The 18662-nt window shown below is 32.7% G+C and overlaps 1 protein-coding gene across 4 annotated transcripts in view; it reads right to left on the minus strand.

Moving 5' to 3' along the window:
• Positions 1-18662, minus strand: part of LOC127700010 (serine/threonine-protein kinase SMG1-like) — a 182357-nt gene that overhangs the window by 152557 nt on the left and 11138 nt on the right. For all 4 annotated transcript variants that reach the window (XM_052203441.1, XM_052203440.1, XM_052203442.1 and 1 more), the window contains exons 6-13: positions 15845-15892; positions 9204-9329; positions 8019-8189; positions 5158-5334; positions 4809-4881; positions 3898-4049; positions 2473-2574; positions 2142-2218 (exon numbers count right to left, since the gene is read on the minus strand). In XM_052203441.1, the coding sequence (XP_052059401.1) occupies positions 2142-2218; positions 2473-2574; positions 3898-4049; positions 4809-4881; positions 5158-5334; positions 8019-8189; positions 9204-9329; positions 15845-15892 (926 nt within the window). The remainder of the gene's footprint in view (positions 1-2141; positions 2219-2472; positions 2575-3897; positions 4050-4808; positions 4882-5157; positions 5335-8018; positions 8190-9203; positions 9330-15844; positions 15893-18662) is intronic.

Consider the following 18662-nt stretch of genomic DNA (forward strand, 5'->3'; position numbering starts at 1 on the left):
CTACAAATCTACAATAAATACATGAAATGTTGTAAGCCCTCTGTAAATCACCGACTACAAATCTACAATAAATACATGAAATGTTGTAAGCCCTCTGTAAATCACCGACTACAAATCTACAATAAATACATGAAATGTTGTAAGCCCTCTGTAAATCACCGACTACAAATCTACAATAAATACATGAAATGTTGTAAGCCCTCTGTAAATCACTGACTACAAATCTACAATAAATACATGAAATGTTGTAAGCCCTATGTAAATCACTGACTACAAATCTACAATAAATACATGAAATGTTGTAAGCCCTCTGTAAATCACTGACTACAAATCTACAATAAATACATGAAATGTTATAAGCCCTCTGTAAATCACTGACTAAATAAATACATGAAATGTTATAAGCCCTCTGTAAATCACCGACTACAAATCTACAATAAATACATGAAATGTTGTAAGCCCTCTGTAAATCACCGACTACAAATCTACAATAAATACATGAAATGTTGTAAGCCCTCTGTAAATCACCGACTACAAATCTACAATAAATACATGAAATGTTGTAAGCCCTATGTAAATCACCGACTACAAATCTACAATAAATACATGAAATGTTGTAAGCCCTATGTAAATCACCGACTACAAATCTACAATAAATACATGAAATGTTGTAAGCCCTCTGTAAATCACTGACTACAAATCTACAATAAATACATGAAATGTTGTAAGCCCTATGTAAATCACTGACTACAAATCTACAATAAATACATGAAATGTTGTAAGCCCTCTGTAAATCACTGACTACAAATCTACAATAAATACATGAAATGTTGTAAGCCCTCTGTAAATCACCGACTACAAATCTACAATAAATACATGAAATGTTGTAAGCCCTATGTAAATCACCGACTACAAATCTACAATAAATACATGAAATGTTGTAAGCCCTATGTAAATCACCGACTACAAATCTACAATAAATACATGAAATGTTGTAAGCCCTCTGAAAATCACTGACTACAAATCTACAATAAATACATGAAATGTTGTAAGCCCTATGTAAATCACTGACTACAAATCTACAATAAATACATGAAATGTTGTAAGCCCTCTGTAAATCACTGACTACAAATCTACAATAAATACATGAAATGTTATAAGCCCTCTGTAAATCACTGACTACAAATCTACAATAAATACATGAAATGTTATAAGCCCTCTGTAAATCACTGACTACAAATCTACAATAAATACATGAAATGTTATAAGCCCTCTGTAAATCACTGACTACAAATCTACAATAAATACATGAAATGTTGTAAGCCCTCTGTAAATCACTGACTACAAATCTACAATAAATACATCAAAACATCTAATATATATTTCTATTCTATTGTATGATTTGATTTGATTTTTGGTGTTTTAACGCCACTTTTGGGCTATTTCGTTGCGGCCAGTTTTTATTGGTGGAGGAAGCCGGAGTACCCGGAGAAAACCACCGACCTTCGATAGGAAAACTGACAATCCTAGTCAATTAAGATTGGAGTCGAGTGCACCCGCACGAGCGGGGTTCGAACTCACAACCTCAGTGTTGACTGGCTAGTGATTACAGTAGTAACTACTTAGACCACTCGGCCACCGAGGCCCCTATTCTATTGTATGTACAACATTGGATTATAAGGTATCAATGAATTATAAGATACTCTTGATATTTGCAATGTGAAATATTGAGTGATCTATAAGCTAAGGTTTAAGGGTCGAACATTAATTACAACTAAATGTGAATCCTTTTCTAAAATCAAAATTTGTGTTGATCTGTGAATGGTAGCATAGGCATCAGTTCACCAATTGGACTGCTTGTGACTTTTTTTGAATTAATATGTATAATAGTATGTGAGATTATACCTGAGGACCTGCTTGAAAGATTCATTAACAATAGCACACTCTTCAGAGCCATTAACCCTGAAATATTTGTCCCTCCAAATCATACCCTGTATTTGTATACTACAACAGCAGTGAATATTTTTCTTACTACTTGCAAATTAGTACTCATAATGGAAACACTTTCAGGGCCATCGGTTCCCCCACATCCCTCTAGATCTATTTTTGTCTGTGTATACTATAATAGTAAGAGGACCTACTTGTAAGCTTCTTCTAACAATGGGACACTCTTGAGAGCCATCAGTTCATGGTATATTGAGACGGTCTGCTGAATGATCTGAAATGAAATGTTAATCAAAGTTTGAAGTAACTACATCCTGTAAGAAATGTTTCACATAAACAGTCAGTTAGAACTACCTTAATGGCCAATTCCTTATTAGTAATATGATGTGTTATGAGCTAAAAAAATAAGTGGTAAACTGGTTCCTTACTAATCAATCTATTATTGTGGTACCATGGTAGAGGCAATACCAGACATATTCAACTGGTTCCCTTACTAACCACATTAATAAAGCTGTATTAAGAACTTACCACTTCATTATGGGAGAATCTTGTGTGCTGTAACATGGTAGAAGGCGCTAACAGCTGGGATACAAAACTTACAGGTAAACTTGTTCCAAAATACTCAATCACCTGTAAAACAATTCATTCTGTAACTTAAAGTACTGGTAACATCTTATATCATGACTTTGAAAATTCATGAAAAAATATATACATTTATTAAATATTCAGAAGTTCACTAGAGGCCTTCAAACTTCTTGCATTTAACAAAAGGCTGAAAAAAACCCCAGCTAATTAGCTCTATTTGGAAATTTTGTCATTTAATTACTCAAAACATATTTTTCTTTAAGAGATTGTATACAATACAATATCTTTTAAGATTAGGTTGTTGCTCACCTTAAATTTTAACCAAAACTATATCTCATATGGTCATTTTATCTCATATGGTCATTTTAGTTCAAATATGTTAATTTATAAGTTTATGTCATAGAGATACCACAAATAACATAAATGACAATTCTGAGTGAACATCCTACTCATTTAAGAATGAAATTTAAAGTATTTTGAAAAAGTTTCTAATTGGTCAATTTCTAGGGGTCAAATAATGGATGTTTACCAAGGATACAGATTTGTTCGGTCATTTTAAGAGGACTTGAAAGTTATGGTCCTTTTTTCAATTTCAATTGGCATTAAATTTTTTTGCATTTTAGGATTAAGTGTCTAATCTAGTGAGGACACTTGCAAGTATGTGTATTACATAGTGCATAAAGAATAAGTTTGACTTGTGAATTTTTTTCTCTCTCTCTATGAATTGAATAAAAGTATTAATTTATAAATCCGCGTTGTCTATAGCATTTGCTCAAAGTTATTGAATAATGAAATAATTTGTCATGGAATAGAAGATTATCAGTTCTAAGCTTGATCAATACATTTTGAACACAGGTGAAGTGATTATCGATCATTACCCAATATCTCCTGTTGGCATTAAAATGGTAAATTAGAGGGCCCTTTAGATTATCATACAATACCAAGTGGCAGTTTTATTACAAGAAAAGCATTGCAAACAAAAATTAGTGTAAAATGAAGATTTAAAAATCTGAATTCAACGAAATGACAGTAATTTATTTCTGTACTATTTTTTTTTTCATGACCTAAATCCAAAATACCATTTCAGTCATTGGCCTTTCAGATTTGGGCTTGACTGGCAAATAGGACTGTTTCCAGACTCGTGCTCTTCACATTCCTCCTCTTAAAATTTAGATGGTATAATATTAAAATAAGTCTTATGGCAATTTTGTGTCAGTCTAATACAATAATACTGATGAGTCAAAAAATGACATTTCTCTGCTGTTTTAAGAAAGTCAACATTTCTGTTGCAGAACATCTTGAAATGTTACATAAAAATTTCTATCCTCTAAATCCATTTTTTCTAAAATATATGGCGATCTATCATACCTTCTGAGTGAGTGACAATAGTGATGTTATATACTGATTTGAAACCATTTTGACAGTACATGTCTGTATGAGTATGAATGGTAGAATAGATTCCATGCAATGTACTGAATCAGATCCAAGTTGTCCCATGATTAACTTTATACACTTATGTGCTGAAAAATAGGAAAAATACTTCCATGATTAACTTTATAAACTTGTGTGCTGAAAAATAGGAAAATACTCCCATGATTAACTTTATACACTTGTGTGCTGAGAGAGATATAAATATTTCCACGATTAGCTTTATACACTTGTGTGCTGAAAAAGGTATAAATATTCTCATAATTGAAAATAGTTCTTATGGAAATACATTTGCACCTTGAATACTGACTGTGACAGTATCTTTCAATGCTTAAAGAATGTGCATTCAAATTAGCAGTTGTTTTAATGTGACACTAAGGAGATGTGTAAACTATAAAGTAGCATACAGATGAATTAAGGGGGTACAAAACACCTAAGGGATTTAACTCTTTGAAAATCAGCTGAACGCTCTAATCACAAACTAAAGTGAAATCAAGCTTCTCAATGATCAAAATTTGTGTTTGTGAAACTACGATATATCCAATGAAATTATTCCTATAAATTATGTGGTTTAAATTTTTTTTAATTTTATATTTTTGTCAACAGGTCAAAGTAAATATTTTGTCAAAATATTATGAGAATTAAACAAGCCAAATCTATTTTAGTCAAAGTGTTAGGTACCCCCTTAGTTGTATATCCTTTTAAAAACAAACAAATATGGAGATAAATGATGAGAACCCAATGCAAGGATTTATATCTGTAATAGGAAAATAATCATTGAATTAATGTTTGATTCTAGTATCTACATATATCGGTATTTTAAATTATTTTATATTTGTGACAGGCCTTACCAGAAATCAGCAGATATTCAGAGAAGTAATGTTTGGCTGTTGTATCTACACTTTTGACGATTCTGTCCAATATCTACAAAATAACATATTAAAAACAAGATGAACTAATATTTTTTTTAGTTTACCTGTTTACTCAAAACATCATAATTAATTAACATACCTCCATAAAATGATCATAAGCCATTGGCCACAGAATTTGACTTTTATTATCTCAAACACTTATATTCTAAAATTCCTGCAATCTCAAAGAGAAATGTCTGTCCCAATTGATCGATTTACAATATTTTAACTCCTGACATCTTAAAATTCCTGTTAACACAAGTTGTCAGTCTCTGACATGCACACAAACCTCTATAACTTCATCTGTTGTCATGTCTGTTCCTTTTGTCCCAGAGAAACTATCTCCTAAACTTCTGATAACTGTTGTGAAAACTTTGAGTAGAGCTGTGATCTTAATGATGCATTCCTCAGGAAGTGGTAATTCTTCATCAGGGTACGCTTGTCCAGAGAAACTGTATGTCAAATCCTGCAATTATATAAAATATATAAAGAGAGTGCCATAAGAAAACAACCTACCAGCAGAAAACTGTATGTCAAAACCTACAACTATATAAAGAGAGTGTCTTAAGAAAACAACCCATCGGCAAAAAACTGTATGCCAAAACCTACAACTATATAAAATATATAAAGAGAGTGTCATAAGAAAGCAACCCACTGGCAGAAAACTGTATGTCAAAACCTACAGTTATACACAATATATACTGTAAAAAATCCACCAGTCTTTTTTCCTAATAGGATCACTTAGAAATGTTCATATCTCAAAATTTATACAATGAAACTGATAAGAGATACATCATAATATATGAAAAAGGGGCAATAATATCATATAGAAATACAAATATTTCCGCACAACAACAAGACTTTATTTTAAGGTAGACCCATAAAATTTTTTAATAATTTGTTAAAATGTAGTTTATATCATGCTTTTTTTCCAAAATTTAATAAAAAGTACAAAATGATGCATGGAAAACCAAATTTTGTGTGATAAAAAGAAAACTACAATATAGAATTTGAAGATAAAATATGAGAAGATAGCTCTAATAATATGATTTCAGATAAGAAAAATAAAAAAATGGGGTCACCGGACTCGTTTTCTTGCTACATATAAAAATAGTTAAATTCACAACACATTCTATTATAAAAATAAAATGCTCCACTGGGCGCAGCTTGATACGACCGCAGAGGTCGAACCCTGAACAGTGGGGGCAAGTATGGACACAACATTCAAGCTTGATACACACTGAATTTGGATTGTGATTAAATATCTGACACAGAATAGGTTTCTGACACAGAATGAATGTGGTCTAAGAACTTATAAATTTTTAATTCACCTATTCAAACCATATCATTATTATTTGCTTTTATATATAAATCAGAAATAACCAATTTAAAATGGAAAATTTTAAAGTAAAAAAAATCCCTCCCTCCAAATTTATTGAACCCCCTTATGATTCATCAACCCCAAACACAATCCCAGCCTTCCCTTTGTGGTATGGTACCATGCAGTACAGTTTCAGATAGATCCATACACTTGAACACAAGTTATTGTCTGGAAACTAGAAAAATGCTTGTTTTTTGGCCCCAAATTCCTAAACGTTTAAGGCAATTACCCCCAAACTCAATTCCCGCTTTCCCTTTGTGATATGGAACCTTGTAGTACAATTTCATAAAGATCCATACACTTACACACAAGTTATTGTCCTGAAACTAGAAAAATGCTTCTTTTTTGCCCCTTTTTGGCCCCTAATTCCTAAAATTTTGAAGCAATTACCCCCAAAATCAATCCCAGCCTTCCCTTTGTGATAATGATCCTTGTGGTACAATGTCAGAGAGATCCATACACTAACACACAAGTTATGTCTGGAAGTTACAAAAATGCTTATTTTTGGCCCCTAATTCCTTAACTGTTGGTACCATAACCCCCAAAATCAATCCCAACCTTCCTTTTGTGGTATTGAACCTTATGGTAAAATTTCATAGAGATCCATTCACTTAAACTAAAGTTAGAGTGCAAAAACCAATGTGTCTTCGGACAACGACGCCAACGTCATACCAATATGCGACCGCAAAAATAATTACTTTATCTGAGTTATCTCCCCTTATGTAGCAAAGTTAAAAAAAAATCAAACAAAAATATTTTGTTTTTTGTAAAATACAGCCGTTAGTATAATAAAACGCATAATTTTCTATATTAACACAAAAAGTCTTACACATGAATTACATACTTCTCTCGAAATTTGCACATTTCACTAGAGATCTAGACCAATTGCTATCTGCTATTTCAAAATCTAAGATGGAGGAAGACACCCCAGCTACCTTAAGAGGGTTTAATAGTTGTTATTGGCTTTGAACTAGCTGTCAGTAACTGCGAGTACTCTCAGATCTGTACTTTTCCTTTTTTGTTGTGAGGGATGTATAAATATACTGCCACGTCTGGTCTGTGTTTTTGTTAGATTTTTTCTGCTTTGTATTGATCTGATGACTTTTCAACTGATCTTTATACTTTGTTCCTATGTTGTACTGTTACACCACAGTCCCATGTATGGGGAGGGTTGGCACCTTCAAACATGTTTAATCCTGTCACATTCTTTATGTGCCTGTTTGAAGTCAGGAGCCTGTAGTTCAGCGGTTGTCGTCGGTTTATATCTGTCATATTTGTTTATCGTTAATTGTTTTGTTATTAATTAGGCTGTTAGTTTTCTCAATTGAATTGTTTCATTTTTTTCATGTCAGGGCCTTTTATAGCTGACTATACAGTATGGGTTTTTCTCATTATTGAAAGCGGTATAGTTGTAATACATCTATATTATTTGAACTTTGGTGGATAGTTGTCTCATTGCCAATCATACCTCATCTCCTTATTTTTTATATTGTATGGAAATAACTAAAATTGTACAAAGGACTAGGAAGAATCTTTAGAATGTATTATTTTATTCATTAAAAATAGCCATGCTGTTGTCCGTTTTCAACATTAGTTTTTTACTACCCCTTTGGTATCTTTTCCCCCTTTTGTATTAAGACAGAGGCATTAGTTCAAATGTTGCTCCAATCATTCATTCAAAAAGCAAGATTCACTACATCTATAATGTGAAATAAATAATGCACTCCTTATATATTTTACATGTTTTAAGACAAATGAATATTACAAACCTCAGCATAGGCTTCCATATCCTCTAGGAATTGTCCCAGTAAAGTGATTGAGAAGTTAAAATCAACTACCCAATACGGGTTCATTTCTATCAAAGCTTTAGAAGTAAAGGTAGTTAAGCTATCTTTCTGGGTTGTGTCAATATGCCAACCAACTAGTATATCTACTGTATCCTGGAAGTAAAAGTTAAAAATCAATAACCAAAGACTGGTTCCTGTCAACAAACTAGTATATCTACTGTATCCTGGAAGTAAAAGTTAAAAATCAATAACCAAAGACTGGTTCCTGTCAACAAACTAGTATATCTATTAAAGTTTACAAATAAAAAAAGTACCAGTCATTCCTTACCAGTCTCCTGGCTAGTATTCAACTGTCTAGCTGTACTAAAACCAATATTTTACCCTAAACATTGCACAAAAATGAGGTTAATACATGGCTATGTGTTTAGATATGTGCTGTATAATATCAACTACGGCCATCATGACTTCTGATGTCTTAGCATTTTATAAAATTTGATTTATTGTCCCTTCATGAATATTCACAATATGTGACTATTTGGTTGCACTTAAAACTGTGAAGTAAGGTTTTTGACCATTGACTGTTACTGCAGCCTCAAGAAGAGGCATATTCATAAATTACATCAGGAGAAGAAAGTGCGGTAATTGAACAAATGGACAAATATCAACTTTTGAGGTATTAAAGTCAATTGTGATAGTTCAACAGCTGATGCAGATTCCATATTTAATTCTTCTTTAGACAACAGAAAATGAGATTTTGTTAGCATGAAAAATAAACGACTGTGAACAGCAATACCATACCACAAGTAAGCTTAGATAACACAAGCACTAGTGCCAGTGTTCAGGTATTTACAGTTGCTTGCCATCCTCTGTCTTTTGACTTAAATTAAATAGGAACTAATTTTAAAAATACTAAGTTCAATTTCAACACAGATCGTATTTTTAGCTTTGAAAAAGGTTGAATGTTTGCTAAAGCAGTACACTAAACTTGATATAGAGCTGATTATCAAAACTGGGATGAACACTTAAAACCAAAGTAATTAAATTTTGTGAAAATTGAAGATGTAGTTTATAGCAAGTAGCTTTTTTGTTGTTGTCTAAGCCATAGAATATAAATACTTTATATTCAGACAAACACTATTCAGAAGAATATAATAGGTGTTTCCTTACCCTAAAGTGTGATGTAAACACATGGCTATAATGTTTAGATATGTGTAGAATGATGTTGACCACAGCCATTAGGACTTCTGGAGTGTCAGCATTCTCTAACAATGTCTGTACATTAGCCATAACCATCTACAAAGTAATAAAGTTACATTATATATTGTCAATAATTTTATCTAAAATAAATATCATGATGATACTTGTGAATGTGCATAAACAGTTTTCAAGCATGACCATGCTAGGTTTATAGAATTATGATGGTCAAATAGCTTTTAGCAGAAAAAATTATTATGAATGATGCTTAACCTATATATATAAAGGGTTCAGAGCTTTCCCAAACTATTTTGGTCATTCTTAAAAGCTTGATTTCATGTTCACCTTGGGAGGTCAGAGAGGATACATTTTTGCAATGTGGTCAAAGTAAATCAATATCTGCAAGGGCATACTATCTTCTTTTGTGCTGCAATAGTTAACATTCTTAAATCAATGCTGTTTCAGTGACAAAACTTAGGGTTAGCCATATAGTTAAGAAACAATTTAAAAGCCCTTCATTAATTATTTCTATTCTAATTGGACAAATACTGTAATGGTTTTGGATTGAAATGCTCTAGATCATGGTAAATATTGACTGTTCTCGTAATTGAACTCACTACAAATAGTGATGTAAAAGGCGAGGAAAATTGAATTTAATAGTGATATTCTTAAATGCAGGGCGCAGCTTGATACGACCGCAGAGGTCGAACCCTGAACAGTTGGGGCAAGTATGGACACAACATTCAAGCTTGATACAGCTTTGAATTTGGATTGTGATTAAATATTTGACACAGCATAGGTTTCTGACACAGAATGAATGTGGTCTAAGAACTTAAAAATTTTAAATTGGACATTCACCTATTATGGTCCAATATCCAAAATCTAAATACATGGTTAGATTCAGCATATCAAAGAACCCCAAGAATTCAATTTTTGATGAAATCAAACAAAGTTTAATTTTGGACCCTTTTGATCTCAATGTGGACAAAGTTGATAACGGGGCCCAAAAATCAAAAATCTAAATACATGGTTAGATTCAGCATATCAAAGAACCCCATATATTCAATTTTGTTGAAATCAAACAAAGTTTAATTTTGGACCCCGATTTGGACCAACTTGAAAACTGGGCCCATAATCAAAACTCTAAATACATGTTTAGATTCGGCATATCAAAGAACCCTAAAAATTCAATTTTTGTTAAAATCAAACTAAGTTTAATTTTGGACCCTTTGGACGTTTATGTAGACCAATTTGAAAACGGAACCAAAAATTAAGAATCTAAATACACGGTTAGATTCGGCATATCAAAGAACCCCAATAATTCAATTTTTGATGAAATCAAACAAAGTTAAATTTTGGTCCTTTGGACCTCAATGTGGACCAATTTAAAAATGGGGCCCAAAATCCAAAAACTTAATACACGGTTAGATTCAGCATATTTAAGAACCCCAAGAATTCAAGAATAAAACCCCATTGAAATTGATCAAGAAATAAGCAATTTATAGGAAGTATCTTCTTTTGCACAATACTGTGCAATTGAATATTTCTTGCTATTGCGCAATACTGTACAATTGACAATTTCTTGCTATTGCGCAATATTGTGCTATTGGATATTTCTTGCTATTGCGCAATACTGTGCAATTGAAGATTTCTTGCTATTGCGCAATACTGTGCAATTGAAGATTTCTTGCTATTGTGCAATACTGTGCAATTGAAAATTTCTTGCTATTGCACAATACTTATTATATAATAATTTACACATCCTGTTTGGTGTGTATCTCCTACCATATCATTATTATTTGCTTTTAAATATAAATAATCAGAAATAACCAACTTAAAATGGAAAATTTTAAAAGAAAAAAAATGGAAAAAAAGAAAAAAAAAAAAATCCCCCCCCCAAATTTTTAGAACCCCCTTATGATTCATCACCCCCAAACTCAATCCCAGCCTTTTCTTTGTAGTATGGTACCTTGCAGTACAATTTCAGAGAGATCCATACACTTGAACACAAGTTATTGTCTGGAAACTAGAAAAATGCTTATTTTTGGCCCCTTTTTGGCCCCCAATTCCTAAACGTTTCGGGCAATTACCCCCAAACTCAATTCCAGCTTTCCCTTTGTGATATGGAACCTTGTAGTACAATTTCAGAAAATATCCAAACACTTACACACAAGTTATTGTCATGAAACTAGAAAAATGCTTGTTTTTTGCCCCTTTTTTTGGCCCCTAATTCCTAAAATTTTGAGGCAATTACCCCCAAAATCAATTACAGCCTTCCCTTTGTGATATGGAACCTTGTGGTACAATGTCAGAGAGATCCATACACTTACACACAAGTTATTGTCTGGAAGTTACAAAAATGCTTATTTTTGGCCCCTTTTTGGCCCCTAATTCCTTAACTGTTGGTACTATAACCCCCAAAATCAATCCCAAACTTCCTTTTGTGGTATTGAACCTTATGGTAAAATTTCATGGAGATCCATTCACTTAAACTAAAGTTAGAGTGCGAAAACCAATGTGTCTTCGGACGACGCCGGACGACGACGACGACGACGCCAACGTCATACCAATATATGACCAAAAAATTTTCAATTTTTGCGGTCGTATAAAAATAAATGGGGAATGTGTCCATGGGACACAGATGATGCCCCCGCTTACATATCATATAAAGTTATAAAGGGACATAACTGAAGAACGGTAAAAGTGACGCTACCCAAATTTGTATTTCATCTGAGTTTTGTGGTAATAAGTATTGTGTATAAGTTTCATAAAATTTGGTTGAGGCAAACTAAAGATACAGAACGGAAACAAAAAATTCAGCAATTTTTCTATTTGTAAAGGGGCATAACTCTAGAACAGTAAAAGTGACAACACCAAAATTCAAACTTGATCTGTATTTTGTGGTAATAAGCATTGTATATAAGTTTCATAACATTTGGTTGAGGCTAAATAAGTTAGTGAATGCTGAATTTTTCCATTTGTAAAGGGGCATAACTCTAGAACCGTTACAGTGACACCACCAAAATTCAAACTTGATCTGTGTTTTGAGGTAATAAGCATTGTGTATAAGTTTCATAACATTTGGTTGAGGCTAACTTAAGTTAGAGAACGGAAACGAAAAAATCAGCAATTTTTCCATTTGTAAAGGGGCATAACTCTAGAACGGTTAAAGTGACACTACCCAAAATTCAAACTTGATCTGTATTTTATGGTAATAAGCATTGTGTATAAGTTTCATAACATTTGGTTGAGGCAAACTATAGTTAGAGAACAGAAACCAACTTTGGGATGTACGTATGTACAGATGGACAAGGGTGAAACTTTATGCCCTCTCTGCTAAGGCCAGGGCATAAAAATTTAATTTGTAAAGTTACGTGATGAACTGTGAATTCTGCTGAACCATGAAAATGAGGTCAAGGACAATGGACATGTGACAGACAGAAACTTCATAACATAAGGTATATATATACAAAATATGAAGGATCCAAGTCTTCTACCTTCTGAAATATTAAGCTTTTAAGAAATTGGTTAACACCGTCGTAGCCGCCATCTGCCGGATCACTAACCCTATGTCTCACTTTCTGCAACAGATTTCGCAGGCTCGACAAAAATGTAAAATGAAAATTTAATGATACAAATCAAGAATTGCATCTATAGGCAATGTAATTCATTGGATTGGAACAAAGTGCGGACTATTCATTAAGCATCTTCCATACATATTTCCAGTCAACACGTTGGATTTTCAAAGAAGTTGACAATAAAATGCTTCGCTGGGGCGCAGCTTGATACGACCGCAGAGGTCGAACCCTGAACAGTTGGGGCAAGTATGGACACAACATTCAAGCTTGATACAGCTCTGAATTTGGATTGTTATTAAATATTTGACACAGCATAGGTTTCTGACACAGAAAGAATGTGGTCTAAGAACTTGAATTTTTTTAATTTACCTATTATGGTCCAATGTCCAAAATCAAAATACATGGTTAGATTCAGCATATCAAAGAACCCCATATATTCAATTTTTGTTAAAATCAAACAAAGTTTAATTTTGGACCCCAACTTGGACAAACTTGAAAACTGGGCCCATAATCAAAAATCTAAACACATGCTTAGATTCAGCATATCAAAGAACCCCAAGAATTCAATTTTTGCTAAAATCAAACTAAGTTTAATTTTGGACCCTTTGGACCTTAATGTAGACCAATTTAAAAAAACGGGACTTAAAATTAAAAATCTAAATACACGGTTAGATTTGGAATATCAAAGAACCCAAATAACTCAATTTTTTATGAAATCAAACAAAGTTTAATTTTGGACCCTTTTGACCTCAATATGAACCAATTTGATAGCGGGGCCCACAAATAAAAAATCTAAATTCATGGTTAGATTCAGCATATCAAAGAACCCCATATATTCAATTTTTGTTGAAATCAAAAAAAGTTTAATTTTGGACCCCAACTTGGACCAACTTGAAAACTGGGCCCATAATCAAAAATCTAAACACATGTTTAGATTCAGCATAGCAAAGAACCCCAAGAATTCAATTTTTGTTAAAATCAAACTAAGTTTAATTTTGGACCCTTTGGACCTCAATGAAGACCAATTTAAAAAACGGGACCCAAATTAAAAATCTAAAAACACGGTTAGATTTGGCAAATCAAAGAACCCCAATAATTCAATTTTTGATGAAATCAAACAAAGTTTAATTTTGGACCCTTTTGACCTCAATATGAACCAATTTGATAGCGGGGCCTACAAATAAAAAATCTAAATACATGGTTAGATTCAGCATATCAATGAACCTGATATATTCAGTTTTTGTTGAAATCAAACAAAGTTTAATTTTGGACCCCAATTTGGTCCAACTTGGAAACTGGGCCCATAATCAAAAATCTAAATACATGTTTAGATTCAGCATATCAAAGAACCCCATATATTCAATTTTTGTTGAAATCAAACAAAGTTTAAATACTGGACCCTATCTTGGACCAACTTGAAAACTGGGCCCATAATCAAAAATCTAAACACATGTTTAAATTCAGCATATCAAAGAACCCCAAGAATTCAATTTTTTTAAAAATCAAATTAAGTTTAATTTTGGACCCTTTGGACCTTAATGTAGACCAATTTAAAAAAACAGGACCCAAAATTAAAAATCTAAATACACGGTTAGATTTGGAATATCAAAGAACCCCAATAATTCAATTTTAGATGAAATCAAACAAAGTTTAATTTTGGACCCTTTTGACCTCAATATGAACCAATTTGATAACGGGGTCCACAAAAAAAAATCTAAATACATGGTTAGATTCAGCATATCAAAGAACCTCATATATTCAATTTTTGCTAAAATCAAACAAAGGTTAATTTTGGACCCTTTGGACCTTAATGTAGACCAATTTGAAAACTGGACCCAAAATTAAAAATCTAAATACACTGTTAGATTCAGCATAACAAATAAATAAATGTGATCAAAGATTTTACAAATCCAATGCGCCATACTGTGCAATTAAAGATTACTTCTTGAAATTTTTCAATATTTGAAATTTGAAAAAAAATATAATATTTGAAGAGTAATTCTTTTTAATTTCTGAAATCTGAAATGAGAAAAAATTGACCCCCCACAATTTCTTTTTACCCCCCCCCCCCCCCCCTTTTTTCCCCCAAAAAATTCTTTCCCTCAAGATATGGTCATAATCTCAATTCAAATTTCCAATGGAGTTGGCAACCATAATTACCCATTTAAATTTACCATAGTGCTAACTTAATCTATTTTATAATAGAATTAAAAATATAGTGTCAAATCTTTCATATGGATTTTTTTGTAAAAAAAAAAGATGCAACATTTGCAGATATTTTTACTGGTCTTCCTTTATAAATATGCATTTCTTTAAACATAATTTAAAAGCAGTGTAAGGGAAGTAACCAAAACGTTGTATTTGGATTACCTCCCTTACACTGTTTTAAATTATCTTTATTGTTCATTAACCATTACTTTATACATAATTTAAATGCAGTGTAAGGGAGATAATTTCAATGATGTATTTGATTTATCACCCTTACACTGCTTTAAATTATGTTTTGTACTAAAGTATTTGTCCATTAACCAGGACAACCTTGTTTTTCCCCCTTTTTTGCCCCTAATTCCTAAACGGTTTGAGCCATAACCCCCCAAAGCAAATCCTAACCATCCCTTTGTGGTATGGAAACTTGTAGTATAATTTCAGAGAGATCCATACACCGTTCCACAGTTATTGTCTGGAAACTAGAAAATGCTTATTTTTGGCCCCTAATTCCATAACTGTTGGTACCATAACCCCCAAAATCAATCCCAACCTTCCTTTTGTGGTATTTAACCTTATGGTCAAATTTCAAAAAGATCCATTCACTTAAACTAAAGTTAGAGTGCGAAAACCAATGTGTATTCGGACGACGACGCCGGACGACGACGACGTCATACCAATATACGACCACAAAATTTTTTTGCGGTCGTATAAAAATGTGAAAAGTTCTGGACTATGCAATAAATAAGATGAAAATGACTAATTTTCTTCACAAAAATATATCTCTATGAAAACATAATTCTAAGTTTGTGTCATAGAATCAATCCTTACTGGCATCAGACTGGCAGCCACTTGCTTCTTTTCTTCATACTTCAATGTCTGAAAAATTATTATTCCATATTAAAGGTTAAATAATGATGAATCAAATGATTAATTGATGATGAAATTAGTATGAATATAGGGAAATGTTGGGTATGTCAATCAGAAAGGAAACGTTGGGTATGCCAATCAGAAAGGAAATGTTGGTTATGTCAATCAGAAAGGAAATGTTGGGTATGCCAATCAGAAAGGAAATGTTGGGTATGTCAATCAGAAAGGAAATGTTGGGCATGTCAATCAGAAAGGAAATGTTGGGTATGTCAATCAGAAAGGAAATGTTGGGTATGTCAATCAGAAAGGAAATGTTGGGCATGTCAATCAGAAAGGGAAATGTTGGGTATGTCAATCAGAAAGGAAATGTTGGGTATGTCAATAAGAAAGGAAATGTTGGGTATGTCAATCAGAAAGGAAATGTGGGGTATGTCAATCAGAAAGGAAATGTTGGGAATGTCAATAAGAAAGGAAATGTGGGGTATGTCAATCAGAAAGGAAATGTTGGGTATATCAATTAGAAAGGAAATGTGGGGTATGTCAATCAGAAAGGAAATGTTGGGTATGTCAATCAGAAAGGAAATGTTGGGCATGTCAATCAGAAAGGGAAATGTGGGGTATGTCAATCAGAAAGGGAAATGTGGGGTATGTCAATCAGAAAGGAAATGTGGGGTATGTCAATCAGAAAGGAAATGTGGGGTATGTCAATCAGAAAGGAAATGTGGGGTATGTCAATCAGAAAGGAAATGTGGGGTATGTCAATCAGAAAGGAAATGTGGGGTATGTCAATCAGAAAGGAAATGTGGGGTATGTCAATCAGAAAGGAAATGTTGGGTATGTCAATCAGAAAGGAAATGTTGGGTATGTCAATCAAAAAGGAAATGTTGGGTATGTCAATCAGAAAAGAAATGTTGGGTATGTCAATCAGAAAGGAAATGTGGGGTATGTCAATCAGAAAGGAAATGTGGGGTATGTCAATCAGAAAGGAAATGTGGGGTATGTCAATCAGAAAGGAAATGTGGGGTATGTCAATCAGAAAGGAAATGTTGGGTATGTCAATCAGAAAGGAAATGTTGGGTATGTCAATCAGAAAGGAAATGTTGGGTATGTCAATCAGAAAGGAAATGTTGGGTATGTCAATTAGAAAGGAAATGTTGGGTATGTCAATCAGAAAGGAAATGTTGGGTATGTCAATAAGAACCAATGAAACGAATTATCAAAATACATCTTTATCATATTGATATCTAACTTAATAAAAATTAGTAAGGGTTCCGCGGAACCCAGTGTCTCGCCTACTTCTGCTGTTAGTCACAGGCTCAACAAAAAATAGGGAAAAAATTATTAAAATTTTCCTCTAGATGCTATCTTTTGATTGTAAGAAGCTTCTATTTAAATTTGGTAAAAATCCAGGATGGTTTATGAATCTAATAAATGTTTTAAAAACTTTAACTGCAGACTGTATGTAATGTTAACTGGAAGAAAAACTAAGTCCATTTATAAGTAATATACGGAAAAACAGGAAATAAATTTTTACAAAATTTCTAGATACTAGCTTTTGATCATAAACAAGCTTCTGTCCAAGTTTGGTACAAGTCCAGGATAGTTTAAGAAAGTGATTAAAATTTTAAAAACTTTAACCATAGAGTGAATGTAATGTTAACTGGCAGAAAAACTAAGTCCATTTATAAGTAAAATACGGGTAAACAGGATTTTTTGTTTACAAAATTTACTTCTGGATACTATCTTATGATCATAAACAAGCTTCTGTCCAAGTTTGGTACAAATCCAGGATAGTTTAAGAAAGTTATTAAAATTTTAAAAACTTTAACCACAGAGTGAATGTAATGTTCACTGGCAGAAAAACTAAGTCCATTTATAAGTAAAATACGGAAAAACAGGATTTTTTTTTTACAAAATTTACTTCTGGATACTATCTTATGATCATAAACAAGCTTCTGTCCAAGTTTGGTAGAAATCCAGGATACTTTACGAAACATATTAAAATTTCAAAAACTTTAACAACAGAGTGAATATTTGTGGACGCCGCCACGACGGAATGTAGGATCGCTATGTCTCGCTTTTGCGACAAAAGTCGCAGGCTCGACAATAATATGGTAGAGCTCAATTAATACATTTTTTAATATTCCTTTTAGTGGTTAACATTGATTTATTATCAATATTTGTGTTAATGCTTAAACTAATGAATTATAAGGTTCTGTAAGATACTTTTGTTGTGCAGCTGAATGTAAAAGCAGAACATGATCATTTATTAATTGTTAAAGTAAGTCAAGTGAATTGTGTCATTCATTATAACTTGTTGGGCTGCTGTCTCATTGATGTAGCTAAACAAATGACCATTTTGGTCTTTAGAATAATTTCTCTTTAAATTAGTACCTTGCAAGGTTTAGGGACGAAATCAAAAGATCAATGTAGGATAAATAAAATGCTCCGCTGTAGCGCAGCTTCATACGACCGCAGAGGTCGAACCCTGAACAGTTGGGGCAAGTATGGACACAACATTCAAGCTTGATACAGCACTGAATTTGGATTGTAATTAAATATTTGACACAGCATAGGTTTCTGACACAGAATGAATGTGGTCTAAGAACTTAAAATTTTTTAATTTACCAATTCAAACCATATCATTATTATTTGCTTTTATATATAAATCAGAAATAACCAATTTAAAATGGAAAATTTTAAAGAAAAAAAAGGAAAAAAAAATCCCCCCCCCAAATTTTTTGAACCCCCTTATGATTCATCCCCCCCAAACTCAATC

This window comes from Mytilus californianus, unplaced genomic scaffold (assembly GCF_021869535.1).
Source record: "Mytilus californianus isolate M0D057914Y unplaced genomic scaffold, xbMytCali1.0.p SCAF_46, whole genome shotgun sequence".
Taxonomy (NCBI): Eukaryota; Metazoa; Mollusca; class Bivalvia; order Mytilida; family Mytilidae; genus Mytilus; species Mytilus californianus.